At 53.1% G+C, this 14,884-nt stretch overlaps 3 protein-coding genes across 3 annotated transcripts; all 3 read right to left on the reverse strand.

Moving 5' to 3' along the window:
* Nucleotides 1–1,436: 1,436 nt before the first annotated feature.
* On the reverse strand, nucleotides 1,437–7,364 carry A1O3_09023 (AGC protein kinase; the record flags this gene model as incomplete). The annotated part of the gene is made up of 1 exon (XM_007739119.1): nucleotides 1,437–7,364. The coding sequence occupies one exon, from the start codon at nucleotides 7,362–7,364 to the stop codon at nucleotides 1,437–1,439; it is 5,928 nt and encodes a 1,975-aa protein (XP_007737309.1).
* A 3,283-nt stretch (nucleotides 7,365–10,647) lies between these two features.
* A1O3_09024 (uncharacterized protein) lies at nucleotides 10,648–11,988 on the reverse strand (the record flags this gene model as incomplete). Its single annotated transcript, XM_007739120.1, has 1 exon — nucleotides 10,648–11,988. One exon carries the CDS (start codon nucleotides 11,986–11,988, stop codon nucleotides 10,648–10,650), a length of 1,341 nt encoding a protein of 446 aa, XP_007737310.1.
* A 621-nt stretch (nucleotides 11,989–12,609) lies between these two features.
* On the reverse strand, nucleotides 12,610–14,134 carry A1O3_09025 (uncharacterized protein; the record flags this gene model as incomplete). The annotated part of the gene is made up of 4 exons (XM_007739121.1): nucleotides 12,610–13,509; nucleotides 13,563–13,960; nucleotides 14,020–14,053; nucleotides 14,102–14,134. The coding sequence occupies 4 exons, from the start codon at nucleotides 14,132–14,134 to the stop codon at nucleotides 12,610–12,612; spliced, it is 1,365 nt and encodes a 454-aa protein (XP_007737311.1).
* Between the last annotated feature and the right edge of the window lie 750 nt (nucleotides 14,135–14,884).

The following is a 14,884-nucleotide window of genomic DNA, read 5'->3' on the forward strand; positions in this document are numbered from 1 at the left end:
TCTAGGGGGTCTAAAAAATGCTTGACTTTCTCTCCAAGTGTCAGCTAGTGCCTAGAACGGGCCATGCTAGCGATGCTAACCCCTAGCGTCCGTAGTAGGCGGCCGCTGTGCGGATGGAAAGACACTGACGGCGAGGACATACAGATAATGTAGTACATAAGGTACGGATACTTGCTTCTCGATTAATTAATTGAGATGGACTTGGTCTTCACAGCTCCCCAGTCTGTATCTACAGTACAGAGTACGAGTACGGACTACTACCTCAGGTACAGAGTAGATGGCTGACTGAGGTACCCATACCCCCGTACGGAGGATGTCGTGTTTGATCTCTGTCCCCGCGCGCGTCCTCCTCGGCTTCAAACGCCAAAAACTCTATGCATACACTTCCGCTGTTCGGATACGTTCCTGGGCATGTGTGCACTCCACTGTCTCAGGTTGACATCAGATGCACTCCTTACTGACACAGCATATCAGGCACCTACCAGGCTTCTACAGAAAAGCACCAACTCACGGCTCGCGGCCCCACTGCGTCTTACTACTGTCGCTTAGTCGCATCGCACCTGCGAGACCCCAGCAGACACGGCACACTCTGCTTTCAGTCGCATCGACCGAGTACCTATGATCTCACCGAAAGCCGTCGCAAGCCATGCTCCACCATCTACGAGTGCTGTCCTGGTCATGATGGATCCATCCCATCTAATAGGTACGCTATACTCCGTACACCAGCCGGATGTGCCGAAAACTTTCTCTGGCACCATGATCTGCAGAGTATAAGACAAGATCTCAAGAGCCAGCCAAAGCTGAACACATGCTGAACATGGTCAAGGTGTATCAGATCTTCAATCAAGACGTGGTTGGTTTTCACGCAGCCAATTGACTAGTCTAAGGTGCCCGACTATTGCGACAGGTAGTCGTTGTTGAGAGATATTTTAACAGCTCGCGCCAGTCTCTAACGAGGTTGTCTCGCCCCCCTGGTCTCTGGTCAGATCCTCGCGCCTAAGCCGATGGCTAAGTACAACCGCGATCACTAAGAGACCGGAGGCTTTGGTGCAAAGAACGTAACCCCTCAGCAAGAAGAGACATGCAAAAGAAAAGTCAAAGGCCCTAAAATGTCGGTCCGAAAAGAATCGAGACATTGTAAACCATTGTTCCACGATAAGCGGTCTTACAGCTCGAGAAACCCCAATTTTGTTTGCAAGTCTGTCTGATGGACAGGAGGGCAAACGCCCTAGCAAACATAGTAAGCATGTACGCCAGACTATCAGATACGTTGAGAGTGTTTTTCTGGGCAATTTCCTCAGCAACAACCAGATCACGACTGCCGTGTCTCGCCTCCAGCGCCGTGCAAATCTTGGGACAAGAAAAAATCCAGAGCCCCCTGTCGAGCAAATCCCATAAACTCGTTTTAATCGTGATACATGAAAAACAAAATGAAATCAATGGCGAGGTCGTGCGCCTTGTCGTCCTGATGGACTTCCCTGGGGCCTGGGAGTAGGCTCTTGCTCCGGGTCGATGGTCTTGCTCGGTACAGGCGTAATGTCCGCGTCCATTTCAATATCTGCCACACTCGTTCCTGGCTCGCGGGGAAAGATAACAGGAGGTGTGATGTGGCCTCGACTAGCAGGGCGTTCAAAGTCCGGCCCTTGGTGCGAATGTTGTGAAGATATCCGCTGCATCGTTTTGCGTGGTTGGATTGCTGTCAAACTAGCAGGGGACGCAGGCTCCTCTGGGATCCTCAGATTTTCCATTTGCTCCTCGAGAACCTCCAAGGATTTTCGAAGGTTATCTGGCTCCGCTGTCCGTTCATCGTGCATCGAAATTACGCTGCCGCGACTGTTGGTACGCAGCATTTCAGTACCCAGTTTCGAACTTGGGCGAGCACTCTTCCCAGTAGGCGACCGAGCCCGGACCTGGACGTCACCGAGTTCTTCGTCTTCGTCGTCTCCTTCCTCGGCTGCGCCGGTGGCATTTCGCATGCTCTTTTCCAAATGCTCGCGCTTCAACTTGACGGCCTCGGAAGACTTCTGCCGCCGTGGGGTGCGGAGACCGTACCCGCTAGGCTCCTCTACGCAGGCGCTGGGAGGGGCCGACTCGATCTGTACCAGATGAGGAAATCCACTTCGAACATAGGGGGGTTGACTGAGGACAATATCATCAGAGATGCCCAGTCCCCCTTTGGCCCATTCGTCGGTAGCTGCCCGGGACACAATCACCGGGATATCATCCCCCTTTAAAGACTCCAAGTCACTGAAAAACCCGCCACTACCGATTGAATCTTCGCGACTGGAGGCCTTGTAAGAGGAATCCGGTAATGTTGGCGGCAAGCTCGACGCAACAGAGCTCGGACTATCCTGACTGTGCACGGGGTCGAAACGGCTACTGACGGGCGGAATAGTCAGCGGTGCAGCCAGTTTCAAATCTTTCGGAGGTGGCTTCCAAGCACAGTATTTGCAGAGCATTTCGGTCAACTTCTGCATTGTCGGTGGCTTCTGCATTAAGGTGTCGAAGTGGTGGCTCTCCGGCAAATCCTTGAGATAACCGGTGATGCATACAATGGGCGTATGCGTGTTGGCACTCTTGGTGTCTCGAATCATCCGCGCAACGTCTACGCCGGAAATGAGCGGCAGCTTGAACTCCATGAAGATGACATCGAATTCGATTTGGCTGACAGCCAACCGGAGCGCATCAGGCCCGTTGCTCGCCGTTACTGTACGACATCGGAGCTTCTCAAACAACCTCTCCATAACCATGCGAGAGATAGGATGGTCCTCACAGATCAGCACGTCCAATGGGCGATACATTGGACCATCGAAGAAGTTTATCTGCGATAATCTCCTCGAGCTCTGTCTTCGACGTTGAACTTTGAGCAATGCCTTGGCATGGGCTGACTCGTTATCAGACGATGAAGGTGAAATATCCCGTACAAGGAGCTGACTCCTTCGTTTATGATGACCTGGGATAAATCCTTCTCGAGGAGTCTGACCGTCACTCTCTTGCGACCCGACGGTTTGCGAACGCGTCCGGCCGTGAATGCTTGTCTGTCTTTGAGGCACGGCCATTGCCTTCGCCGGGGAAGCTCCAGGCATTCGTATAGGCTTGCTGGGAGAAGAGGAAAGCGGGGCTCCTTGCTTGATAGTGTCATAGGGAATATCAAAGAAGCTCCCAGGTACGAGCGAACTGCTCCCTTGTGACGAGCCAGAAGTCTTTCTTCTCTCGTGATGCTGGGCGGTGGAGAATTGTACCAACAAGGGCGAGGAAGGCTGAGAGGGTCTGCTGGGTGAAGAGTTGGATGTCCCCAAGCTTGACGGAGATCCTGGTCTGTGCCCCTTGCTGATTGATAACGCGCGCTTCACAGGCATGGGCATCATTGGACTTCCTTCAACTGACGGCCCAGGGGAACCAACAGCCGGGCTGTTAGCGGCCGAGACGGCTTGAGAGTGCGAATACCCCCGCGCTTGGGCTTGCATCGCTTCTTTCCTCATCTTCTCAACAATGTCCTTGTTGGCCTTCTCCAGAACTGGGAGGTTCTTGAACGTGAAATTCCCAAAATCGTCAACAAGGACAGGCTCACTCAACCTGCGGCTTCGTGAGTCACGCACGACATGAGGAGGAATGTGCAAAGGCATCAATCCTCGTTTGCTAGAGCCTCCCTGTGTCTTGGCGCGGAATAAAGCATCGTGTGGACGATTTGGATATTCTGTACCGTTTGGAGTAGTTCCGGACGGCGAAACCTGGTCCTCAAGCTCCTCAGGAAAAGACGACAATGTGGCTCCGCGTGAATCAAAATACTCGGTGTCTTCAGGGTGCTCGGGAGCTGGGATGAACTGGGCCTCATCTTCGAGTAACGTCCCCCAGTTGATGTCAGCGAACCATGAATGAGCTTGGATTTCTCGACCGCCGCTTGGGTACTTTTCTTCAACATTGGCTCCAAGTCTTTCCCTCGGATCCAGCTGGAGCAATTTGCCGATCAAATCTTTCGCCTCAGGGCTGACTTCCACCTCATCATCTTGGGGCCAGGCAATCCTTCTGTGGAGGATGTTGTCAAATACCTTCTCGGTTGATTCCGCGTTAAAGGGCGGATACCCATAAAGAAATTCAAACATTATGCATCCCAGAGACCACCAATCGCACATCTCATCTTGACCGTTACCATTGATGGTTTCGGGAGCCAGATAGTCAGGTGTGCCAACGAAGCGCCGATCTGTCGCCTCAGGATCAAATAAGGGCGGAAGCACCTGAGAAGAGGCAAGAGGAGGGGGACCTTGTGAGATGTTGCTCATCGATTGTGATAACGGAAAGAGATCCGGTGACTCGCTGCCTTGGCTGTGGGACTCTTCTTCAACAGGGTTCCCTCGGGGTGGCGCATGGACTGTAGTATCGGCTGACTCTTGAATTTCGAGTTTTTTGAAGAGAAGATTCAGCTCATAGCTTGAGCCGCTGTCGCTGCGATCTCCGGGACTTCTCCAGTAAAGTTCACGGTTCAAGGAGCTGTCACGATTCAAACTGAAATAAGAGGGCTGATCAAGACCACCAGTCAAAGCGGGTGTCATGAGAGGAGTCGGCGCAGGCGAATTGGGACCTTGATAGTCGAAAGAAGCAGATCTCGACGTCGGGCCGGAACCCGTAGCTGAACCAGACTGCGTGAATGGGCCTTGTTTCAGCAAATCAGGTGGGCGCTCATCCGGCTGCTTGAGAGCACGCTTTTGTCGACCAATGAGACCCATGCGAGAAAGACCGAAGTCAGTGAGCTTGAGATGACCCTTGGAATCGATCAGAAGATTATCCGGCTTTAGATCACGATGGACGATGCCTCGACTGTGCAAGTGCTCCACTCCGAGAACGACTTCAGCAATGTATTTCTTTGCCCAATCCTCGCTCAGGCCCCCGAGGATTTTCACGAGCGAAGCACAATCGCCTCCGTTCAGATATTCCATCACCAAGTAGAGATAGTCTTTGCTTGAGAAAGTCCAGTACAACTTGGCAACGAAATCGCTTTCTCCTTGCCACATCATGATTGCACGTTCGGCTTTCACATTGGTCACTTGGTTTTTGGCCACCATATCAGATTTCCGGAGCACCTTGATTGCAAAATATTCCCCTGTGATCTTCTTCTTGGCGAGGTAAACACTCCCAAACGCCCCTCTGCTGATGGGCTTGATGACTTCGAAGTCTTTGATAGAGGGAGGCTGCGCCCGCTGTTGCGGATGGTTGATGGAGTTGAGCCTAGGAGAGGACGGAGTCTTGTCAGACGAGTGCATTGAGGAATGCCTCCGATGCACAATGTGACCATTCGCAGGAGGCATGAACTCGCCAGCAGTCAGCAGTGGTGACACAACAGGCGACTGGGCCAGTTCGCCGCTGGGGATCCTCGACTTTGTCATGCGAAGTGGCGAAGGTGGAGGAGGTGGGTATCTTCCAGGGGATTGCTGGCGATGCGGAGAAGCCGAGTTGAGACCATGAATATGCATACTTCTTCTTTTCCTGTCGCGTGAGGTCGCGGTTCGACCATGATCTGAGGCGGACATCGGAGACTCGGCACGCCAGTTGTGGGACAACACTGAGGAAGGCAAGCTGCTATCGCTGTCATTGGCGTCTTCAACATAGACAGGTCGTCTGTTAGATATAGGTTGCGGCTGAGAGACTAGATTGCTCTTGTGTGACTTGGGAGTGGGACACTCCACCGGACTGTTTGAACCCGTTGAGACAGCCTGCGACGAGGAGCGCCTCTGATCTCTTATAGTGATGTGTGCTATCTCACGAGGATTTCGGAGAACAGAGGCCATAGCCTTCAGCCCCACATACGAGGCGGCACGCGTATCCTGGGAGTCGACAGCCTGCGAAGTGAATTCATCGTTTTGTTCCTGATTCTCGACATTTTCTCCCATTGCAGCCTCATCCTCAAACTCGCTCTCACTGGACGACAGAGCCTCCCCTGCCGCAGCTCTCTCCGCCTTGATCAGAGCTTCATTGATGCACGCGTCAACTTCAGCCATGTATTCCTGACGGATGCGTTCCGAGTATTCCAAGATATACTGGTGCCGGTGCACAGCTTCCACCTTTGCCCGTGCCATCTTCTCCGTGTCAGCGCTAAGCGCAGCTAAGCCAGGCTCGGTTTCCAAGCTACTCGGGGGTTGCCACTGTTTGACCTGTGATATCCTCGACTCCGAGGGTGGCGATTGGGATCTGAAATCATCTTCGGAATTATTCTTGCTGTCCTTAAATGAGGGGACATTTATCTCGAGGGCCGTATCACAAAGGTCAAGAATAAGCTCGACAATGCGAACGAGTGGTCGCCGAACCACAAACGATCGAGCCCGAGCATGGCCCAACCCTGCAGCGGATGGACTTCTGGACCTCACCGGACTAGCAGCATGAGATACCGAGGCTGAGGAAACACCAGATGAGGGCGTTGGCGAAGGCCCGATGGGCAACCCCTTGTACTCTGAAACCGAACCAGAAGCAGGGGCGATCTCGGTGCCAGAAGATCTTCCCTGACGAGCTTCAAAAGCATCCAAAACCTTAACAATTGCATGCCGTTGTTCTGCGAGGTTCTCCTGGATCATCTGGACATCCATCTCTGCTTTATGCTCTTGCACACATAGATCTGAATGTTTCTCGAACCACCAAGGCACTATAGAACGCTCGCAGACTCGACAGAGGACTGGCAAGGGAGGGGGGTGATTCTCAGGGTCGTTGGCACCAGCCTCCGCGAGCTCGGTGAGGTATTTGGCGAGGATTTCTGCGCCTACCCCAAGCGTTTCAACCAAGGCTTGTGGAAGAGCAATCTCGATACGGATTGGTTTGGTGGCAGGCTGTAACATCCACATAGTGTGTGACTCTCCGCCAGAGGCTCGGTCATACACCATAATTCCCTGACCTTCCAGCTCAAGTGTGGCTTTTCCGGCCTCGTCAGTGTCGACATTGTCATCCCTTGGGGCTTCGCCGTCCTCGGTCGGGAGCATCGGTGCCATATCCGAAGAGGTGCCAATCCTGACAGCAAACTTGACTATTTGGCTTTTGGAGTCATTACGCTGCAGAGCCTCTATCGCCGAGTCAAACACCTCGGTATCGCCACTGATGAACTCGGAAATATTGTGTCCTCGGACAGCGTCCAACTCGGTGCCAACCACGTCTGTCCAAGACGGGCTGACCCACCGGACTCGGCCATCAAGCCCGAGATCGAGAATGATATTGCGTGTCTGTTCGGCCGCCTCTTTCAGCTCTTGATTGCCTTCTTGGATGTCCTGGCTAAACGATCTCTCCATGGCGTGGCGGGTGATCTGGTTCCCGAAACCCGCGTCGCCCTTGATAGCGGTGATAGCAGGTGGCTGCATAGATTTTTGTGTAGAGCCATCATGTGCCATTACTCCTGCTTCTGCCAGGGAAGTGGTAGGGTGTATGCGAGTCGCGGGCGAAGCGAGTGATCAAGAAGGACTGTGTCTGCGTTCTCGAGAGTTTTGACCCGCCCTGGGAGTCCCAGTCTCCCGGCTAGCTTGACATCTCCATGCAGAATGAACGGGGGTACTCTGGCTGGTCGAGACGGAGAACTGAGGAGAAAAGGTAGATCGGCGAGAGGTCTGTTGTCGGGGGGTTGTAGAGGGAGAAGTCTAGGGTAAAACAACCATGAGAAGGGCAGTGTTTCGACTGAATGATGGCGTGGGACGTTGTTGTTCTCTTTCGTGGAACGAACAAAGGGCGGGCAGACTACATGAGGCCCTCAGTAGCTGGGAGAGGGTGAGGTAAAACGGTTAAGGACGGCCGACTGTGCGCAGTTTGAAAGAGGAGGTATGTATAGCGGATACGCAGTCAGTGGATGTAAAGACCCTGGAGAGAAGCAGCCGCTGTCAGTGAGTGAGCAATTCGTGAGCGAGCGTGAGCGTGAGCGGATGAGCGAGCATCGACGCAGGGAGAAACAGCCAGTGGTATGAGCGTCACTGTGTAACTCCGTTACAGCAGCAGGCTAGGCGCTGATAGGTCACGGAGGACACTGCGTCTGGTCTGGCGCAGGTGGCGGGGCATTTCCCACCCAGAACCCTTCTTGACCTCGCTTTCAAAGCAAAAAAAAACTAATTGGGACACCACCAGACACCCTGCCACCACTGCTAAACGGGTGCTCCCCTTATCCCTGATCGATTGTATGTACGATACTCCGTCTACATCCACCCACTCACTGTTACCTAGGTATAGAGGAATTATGTACAGATACACAGCAGCACTAGGCCTCCTCAGCCATACGGGTACCACTTCCCCCTACCAATAGCGCCCTTATCCTGTCAGCGGCCCCTCCTCTGGCCTCTAGGGAAAGATCCCACGACACCCCCGTGAACAGACCTCCCTCTACGCGTGCCACTATCTTGTCTTAGGGGCCCTAGGACGTCTCTTGCCACGCGAACCCTCGCCTTAAACGCCAACACGAACACGAACACGGCTTTACGGGTCATTCTATTTATCATCCCTGACACCAAGCCTGACTTTCCTTCCGACTTCCAGGCCCTGCGCCCAACCTATCTCGCCTTTCGTCGCCCTCGTCGGCACTTAACTCTACATACTAGCCAAAAGCCTGCTACTAATCCGCCAAAACCGCACACTCCTCCACCTGGCATATCCCGCATTCCGGCAATGAGGCAAGCCCATACATACCCTGGCTGCAGAAAGAGGTGGGGGTCCATTGCGTCTTCGTTGACATGCCATCCTATGTACTACCTCAGACTCGAGAAGACGTGAATGACCTTTTTTCCCGCAAGATCTTGTTGACTGACCAGATCCTGGGCTGTTGTGTGACGCAGCCATGCCCAGGCGCCGTGGCCATATGATATACCGTGCGCCAGAAATCGGCACGCCAGCTCGCCAGACATTCATGAAACAAACCTATCGAGGGTGCCACGGCCAATAGGGTTTCCTGATCCCCTCGCTGGCTGTCGTGATATCCCAACGGCCACATCATGGGATTGACCGCACTGTCCATCTGGCAGCCAGGGATTTTGGCTTTGCGTCCTCCCTTGGGGCGAGGAGGGGTTCATGTAACTCTGCCCTGTCTCTTAGGTGTACTCGTACGGGTTGTCTTGATTTGCACCCAGGCCAGACAGCACAAAAATGACCCCCGTTTCTATTGTTATCACCTCTTTTAGGCCCTTGGTTTTATTGCTGCCGCGTAGAGTTCTTGGTCGTACGGGCCACAAAACTCTCGAAGATCCCAGGCCCGGCCTCACGAATAATGCCTCTTATTCTCAGCTGACCGGCCCGCTTCGCCTGAAAGAGAGTGGATGTCAAACTCAAGTCAATGGGCGGGATAGTCCCATCAGCGAGACGACTTCTATATATACTCTAGAATTAATTATAAAGTGAACGATTGGGTATCTGTCCTAGGCCGTAGAGCACTTGACCTAATTAGTTTTCAATTAATAGTTATCAGACCATATTACTTGCCCCTTTGTATGTACGTAGCTGCACCTACTCTGCTATGCATCTGAGCATCTGAGTGGCAATGTCCTGCCACGAACCGTCCTTCTTATGCCATGGACACATATCCAGGGCTAGGGCTACACAAAGCACATCCACCCACCCATACCTTAGGTATATAAGAGAAGCGCATGGTCTTATAATATGCCTGCCGGGTAGCTCCATGCAATTTAGTATCTAATGCACGGATACAGTATCGAGCCATAACGTCCTTGATAAGTATAGATTCTACTCTCTAGTATCCGTACTTTGTACTGGCTCTAGGTGGCTCCGTACCTAAATACCTAGGTAGTGAAATATGCTCGTTGCAGGCTCCTCTTCCCTCAAAAGAGTTTAGGAGCATAGGTCTATATTCGGAACACAATTATTTAGGCTTCACACATCAGCAGTAATGATACGGAGATGTAACATACTAGGTACCTTACCCAGTACATACACTGTCCTGCTGAGCCCGGACTAGGTACAGAGTAGGTACTAGGTACTATACTAGGTACTCCGTACTTTGTACGAGTAACTCCTCCGTACCGCTCGACCAGAAGGCAAAAACAGGCCTCTCGGGACCGTTCCTTCGCCTCTCCGGTGGTGTTTCCCTGGCTATCTCACGGAGGATGCTCACTGCATTTTACTCGCCACTATCGGGGAAGGGATTTCGAAGGGTTGAAAGACCATGCCGCCGTCTATTCCTAGGTCGGACCGATCACCGCTTCGCTGATGCAGAGCCATAGATTGGTAATAGTAGGAAGGGCAATAGCCTCTGGTGATGGGGAAAAAAATATGCATACAACAACCCACGAGGCCTTGCGAAACCTTGCGTCGTAGATGTTTTAAACTGCGTCGTAGAATAGTAAGCAATCTCGAGCCACCTAGCACGACCAACCACAACTGACCATCCGGAGAGGCATATAGCTCCAGCTTAATTCCTCACAGGCGAGAAGCGGTCCTTGCAGCGTGATTGAGACACGTTCCGCCGATGCCACGTCATCCCCAAACCGCACCTTTGCAGCCCGGGTTGCTAGTTTGTCGGAAGGGTCCTAGTGGTGCATTGATTCATCCCAGCACAGGGTCCCTAGCTTCCGTGTAGAAGGCTTGCGAATGGGACGGTCGGTTTGGTTGCCAGTGCAAAGTATCCCACATCGATCCTCCAAAGCATCCGCAGGGTGTCTCCTTGGTCCTTTTTCTGGCCTGACCCTATTGTGTCTTCTTCTGACCCTGTGCCCGGGGCGTCTGTTCCTCGTCCAGTTTGTACCACTTGACGGCGCGGGCAAATCCTTCGTCAATGGGCACTATGGGTTTGTACCCCGTCCGGCGCCTCAGCTTGTCGCAGGAATAGTAGCGGTTGATGCAGGTATATTTCACTGTCTGCCGGTTGAGCTTGCCTTTTCGGCCCGTGAGCCAGTTGAACGTCTCGGCCGCGGCGCCCACTGCGTAGGCGAGGCCAGTGGGCAGCACCCATATCTTGTCGATGTTTATGTCCCGGCCATACCGACTATAGAGGTACCGTGACGAGTCCCAGAAATATGCAGGCTGATCGTTGGTCACGTTGAATGCCTCGCCGGCAACCCGTTCATGGTCAAGCTCAACCGCCTTGCCGGACTGGCGGCGCGCGTGGGTGGCGAGCAGAGCATCCGTGGCGCATAGAAGTCCATAAACGACATTGTGCACGTAGGTGTTGTCAAAGAGGTTGTCGCCCGTCCCGAGCTGAATGTGTAGCTGCCACGCCGGTGCGACGCTTGCAGTTCGTAGTATTCCCCCGCTGAACCCTCCTCTGTCGCCTTCGCCGACGATTCCAGCCGGCCGAATGGCACAGGTCAACATGTGGCCGTATTCTGGCTTGTCGTTGGCCTCGAGGGCCAGCTTTTCTGCGTGGACTTTTGTTTCTGAATAGTATTCACGGGGGTTTGGGCATACATAGGGATATCGCTCGTCGGCATTGATGAGGTCTGAATCGCCGTCGTGCACCACACTCGAGCTGCTTGTGTGCACAAATACCTTACAGTGTCCACCCCAATCGCCGAGTTTCGCGCCAGCAACTTCTAACAAAGTCCGTGTTCCATCAATGTTCACCTTCCGCAAGATGGCTGCGGGAGCCTCCCATGAAGGCGAGGCCGTGTTGATGACTACATCGGGCTTCACTTGGCGAAAGACTTCGAGGAGGGCATCCGGGTTCGTGATGTCGGCTTCATGATACGTGCAGCCGGAGAAGAGGTTCTGCGTGCAGCGGAGGTCGAGGGCATGAACTTGAGTGCCGGAGGAGGAGATGGGAGGATATCGTGAACGCAGGCTAGGAAACTGAAATATGGTGATATTAGAGGAGGATGGACTGCGCAGCTCGTCGCTGTGTGGTGTTTGATGCTGGCCATTGACAGTGCCGTTGCTGCTGCTGGCTTTTCCTGATTGCCGCTGCGACTCGTCCTGGGCCTCTGCTGGGAAGTTGAGCAGCTGCTCAACCACGCGCGACCCAAGGAACCCGCAACCTCCAACAACGAGGACTGTGCCGTAAGACTTGGGAGAGGCTCGATTCCCTGCCATTTTAGGAACACTCGACGAGGGGTGAGGAAGGATTGTCGACTGGTTCAACAATTTTGATAGTATTCCTTATTCCGTACGGTGTACGCCGTGGCTGGAAAAAGTGGAACTCGCCCCGGAAGACGCTGATTCCTCGTGGCGTGCTGGATGCCAGATGGAAAGAATTTAAATTAATTACAGAGAGACCAGGCTGTGAAACACCTGCCGATATTATCTCACCCCCATATTCAGTGCAGTGGCACAATAGAAGTCAATCGTCATAATAGATCACTGTGCCGATTCGCAGGATTGAGTAGGTACTCCCTACAGTGGTCAAAGTCTACCAGGAAGCATCTTGCCACTCCGGCAACTGTTGGGTACCGGACGGTACCTAATCATTTACCTGATCCTTGAATGGCAGGCTTAGATCTCCGTGTCCGGTCTGTTGGTTGGGCCCGAGGATCGTGATGCTACTACCAGTACCCGTTGTCTCCTGAAGTCCCGAAAACAGCAAGAATCCACACCGCCGACTGTGAAGCGCGTCATCTCCTGACTCCGTGCTGAACTCGATCCATATGATTATGCCATCTCACGTCTCCAACTCCGTCCGCATAGAATTGTTGCATCTTCTTCACGCTCAACCGACTAGGAAGGCTCTTCAGTCGTTCGCTGAAATGATCTCCTGAGTTGCCGATAATATCTCTTTTTGTCACTGTCCGAACCCCAGAGCAGTTTCGTAGCCTCCGGGTGAACAATTGTGCGTGGATCGTAAGGAGGCGACTCCTCTTCCAATGCTTCGGCAATACTCTCGATGTGGTTTCGCAATTCATCCGGCTTTCTGGGAAAATAGCACAAAACACCGTCTTTTGACACTCGGTGGTGGTAGATTGGTGATTCGACTTTGACCCGGGGCTGTTCATCAGGGAAGCGAGGGCTAATGCTCACTCTGATCTTGAAGATTCCACCATCCAGGCGAGTCATTGGTTGGCCGTAATAGGTCATCAGCCACACGAAGGGGTTGTTGTCCTCCAGCTCAACCGAGACATTGTTGCACTTTTTCTGCTTGAAATAGTCTCCCAATTGTTCGGATTGCCGTAGAATGAAAGCCGCCTTTGACGATTCCCGCTCGTTCAAGGCTGAGCCTTCGGCTGCCCAGGCGTTGGTTTCATCACGAAGCACCTCTTTGATGCGAACCAGACGCTTTCCAAGATCGCCGTAGCGGAATTTCCCATCCATGGTATTGCCACCTCCCTCGAAAGGCATCTTGGTAAAATCCGAACCGTCTTTATGCTTGGGGCTATATTCGAGCACAGTTGTCATGTAGTGTTCATAGTACCACAGAAACCTTCGCTTGAATAGGTCTTTGAATGGCTCGAATTTGAGCTTCAGAGTGCGCGACTCATTTTCTTCTTCATTCTCTTCGTCCTCGTCCCCAGATCCGGATTTCGTGGAGTCTTTGTGAAGGGCCACTGAACCGTCAGGCTGAATACCCAGGGCTTCCTCGAGTTTCTGGATCACAGCGATGCGAAGAGTTTCATGTCGGATCTAACGCCAGTCAGCACTCTACCTCAGCAGTATCCACAGTCAGGAAAGCAGACCTTTGCACAGTACAGGTCGTTCATTTTCTTGTCCTCGGTGCCCTTTGCGTTCTCATACCCTGGCTCATTCTCGTATGGGCTGTTTGACATCAGACTCTGTATGGACCACAGTATCGACTCGAGGCCCTGTGCAGACGACCACTCTTCACCTGGTCTCTCTCCGTGCCACGTTCCCAGAATGGATAGGCAGACCTTGCCACCTGCGTATATGTTTGGATTGAACCGTGTCCTGCCTCCATTTGTGGTTCTGGCTTCGACTTTGGGCGGCTTGCTTGGGTATTCTGCGCCAAAGACGATCGAGAACTCGAAAAACCCATACTCATAAGGTGTGCCGTGAGGACCGATGATCAGAGCTTTGACATGGCGGACGTCTTGTTCCTGACAACCGACGGCGATGGCTGGGGAGGGATTGTCAATAAGTGTCAAAGTAGAGAGAAATCAAGTTCATCGCACTAACACAGATCACTGCCTCGTTGGATTTGAGAGAGTTCCTGTAGTCTTGTCAGCGACTTCTTTTCCGGGCGTGAACAAACACTCACTCTTGATATTCTCAAGATGGTCTGGTTCGACATGCTGCAGGCTGGACGGTGTGAGCTTGTGCATCAGAGGGAAGAGAGAGGACAACGACAGGGATGAAGTCTGGGTCTAGCAGGAGTGTGATATGAAGAGACATGGTCTGGGGGAAGCATGCGAAGGTTCCGTCATGCAGCCAGTGATGAGGCTGTGTTTCACAGGCTCGGGTCAGGTAGGTAGTGAAGGTGCCTGCAGCGGGGACGCGGTACTATGCACCATGTGGCAGTAGGAGTGACGGTCAGTGTCGGTTGGACGGACACGTGCTGCTACCTGGATGAGGGAGGACCTGCCAGTACGAGTAGACAGAAGAGACCGGGGGGAGGGCGTAAGGGCGGTGCAGTGTGGTGCAGTGCAGCGCAGGTTTGGACCTGGAGCGGCAGGCCTGAGGCCAACACAGCAGCCTGGAACTAGAGTCGATCTAATGCCCAGTGACAGCTGGAAGCACGCGAACCATCAGCATCAGCAAGGCTGAAAGGCCAGTTTACGCAGATCTGGTACTCCATACGCTAGGTACCGAGAGTGTGAGTGGTGAGGGCGATAATACGCAGCAGGGCGTAGGAGGCTTGCACTGGACAGCTGAAGCGACCAGCTGCGGGAGGTGAGATGCGATGAGTCTGATGACGCATCTGACAAGATGAGGGGGAAAAGAAAACAATCGTCTGACAGAACAAAGACACCCTGGCTGTCAGTGCATTGCAGTGCCAGGATCTGGTCAGACACCGCCATTTCTTATGATAGAGGGCGCAGTT

The sequence above is a fragment of the Capronia epimyces genome (genome assembly GCF_000585565.1).
Source record: "Capronia epimyces CBS 606.96 chromosome Unknown aczIQ-supercont1.9, whole genome shotgun sequence".
NCBI classification, from domain to species: Eukaryota; Fungi; Ascomycota; class Eurotiomycetes; order Chaetothyriales; family Herpotrichiellaceae; genus Capronia; species Capronia epimyces.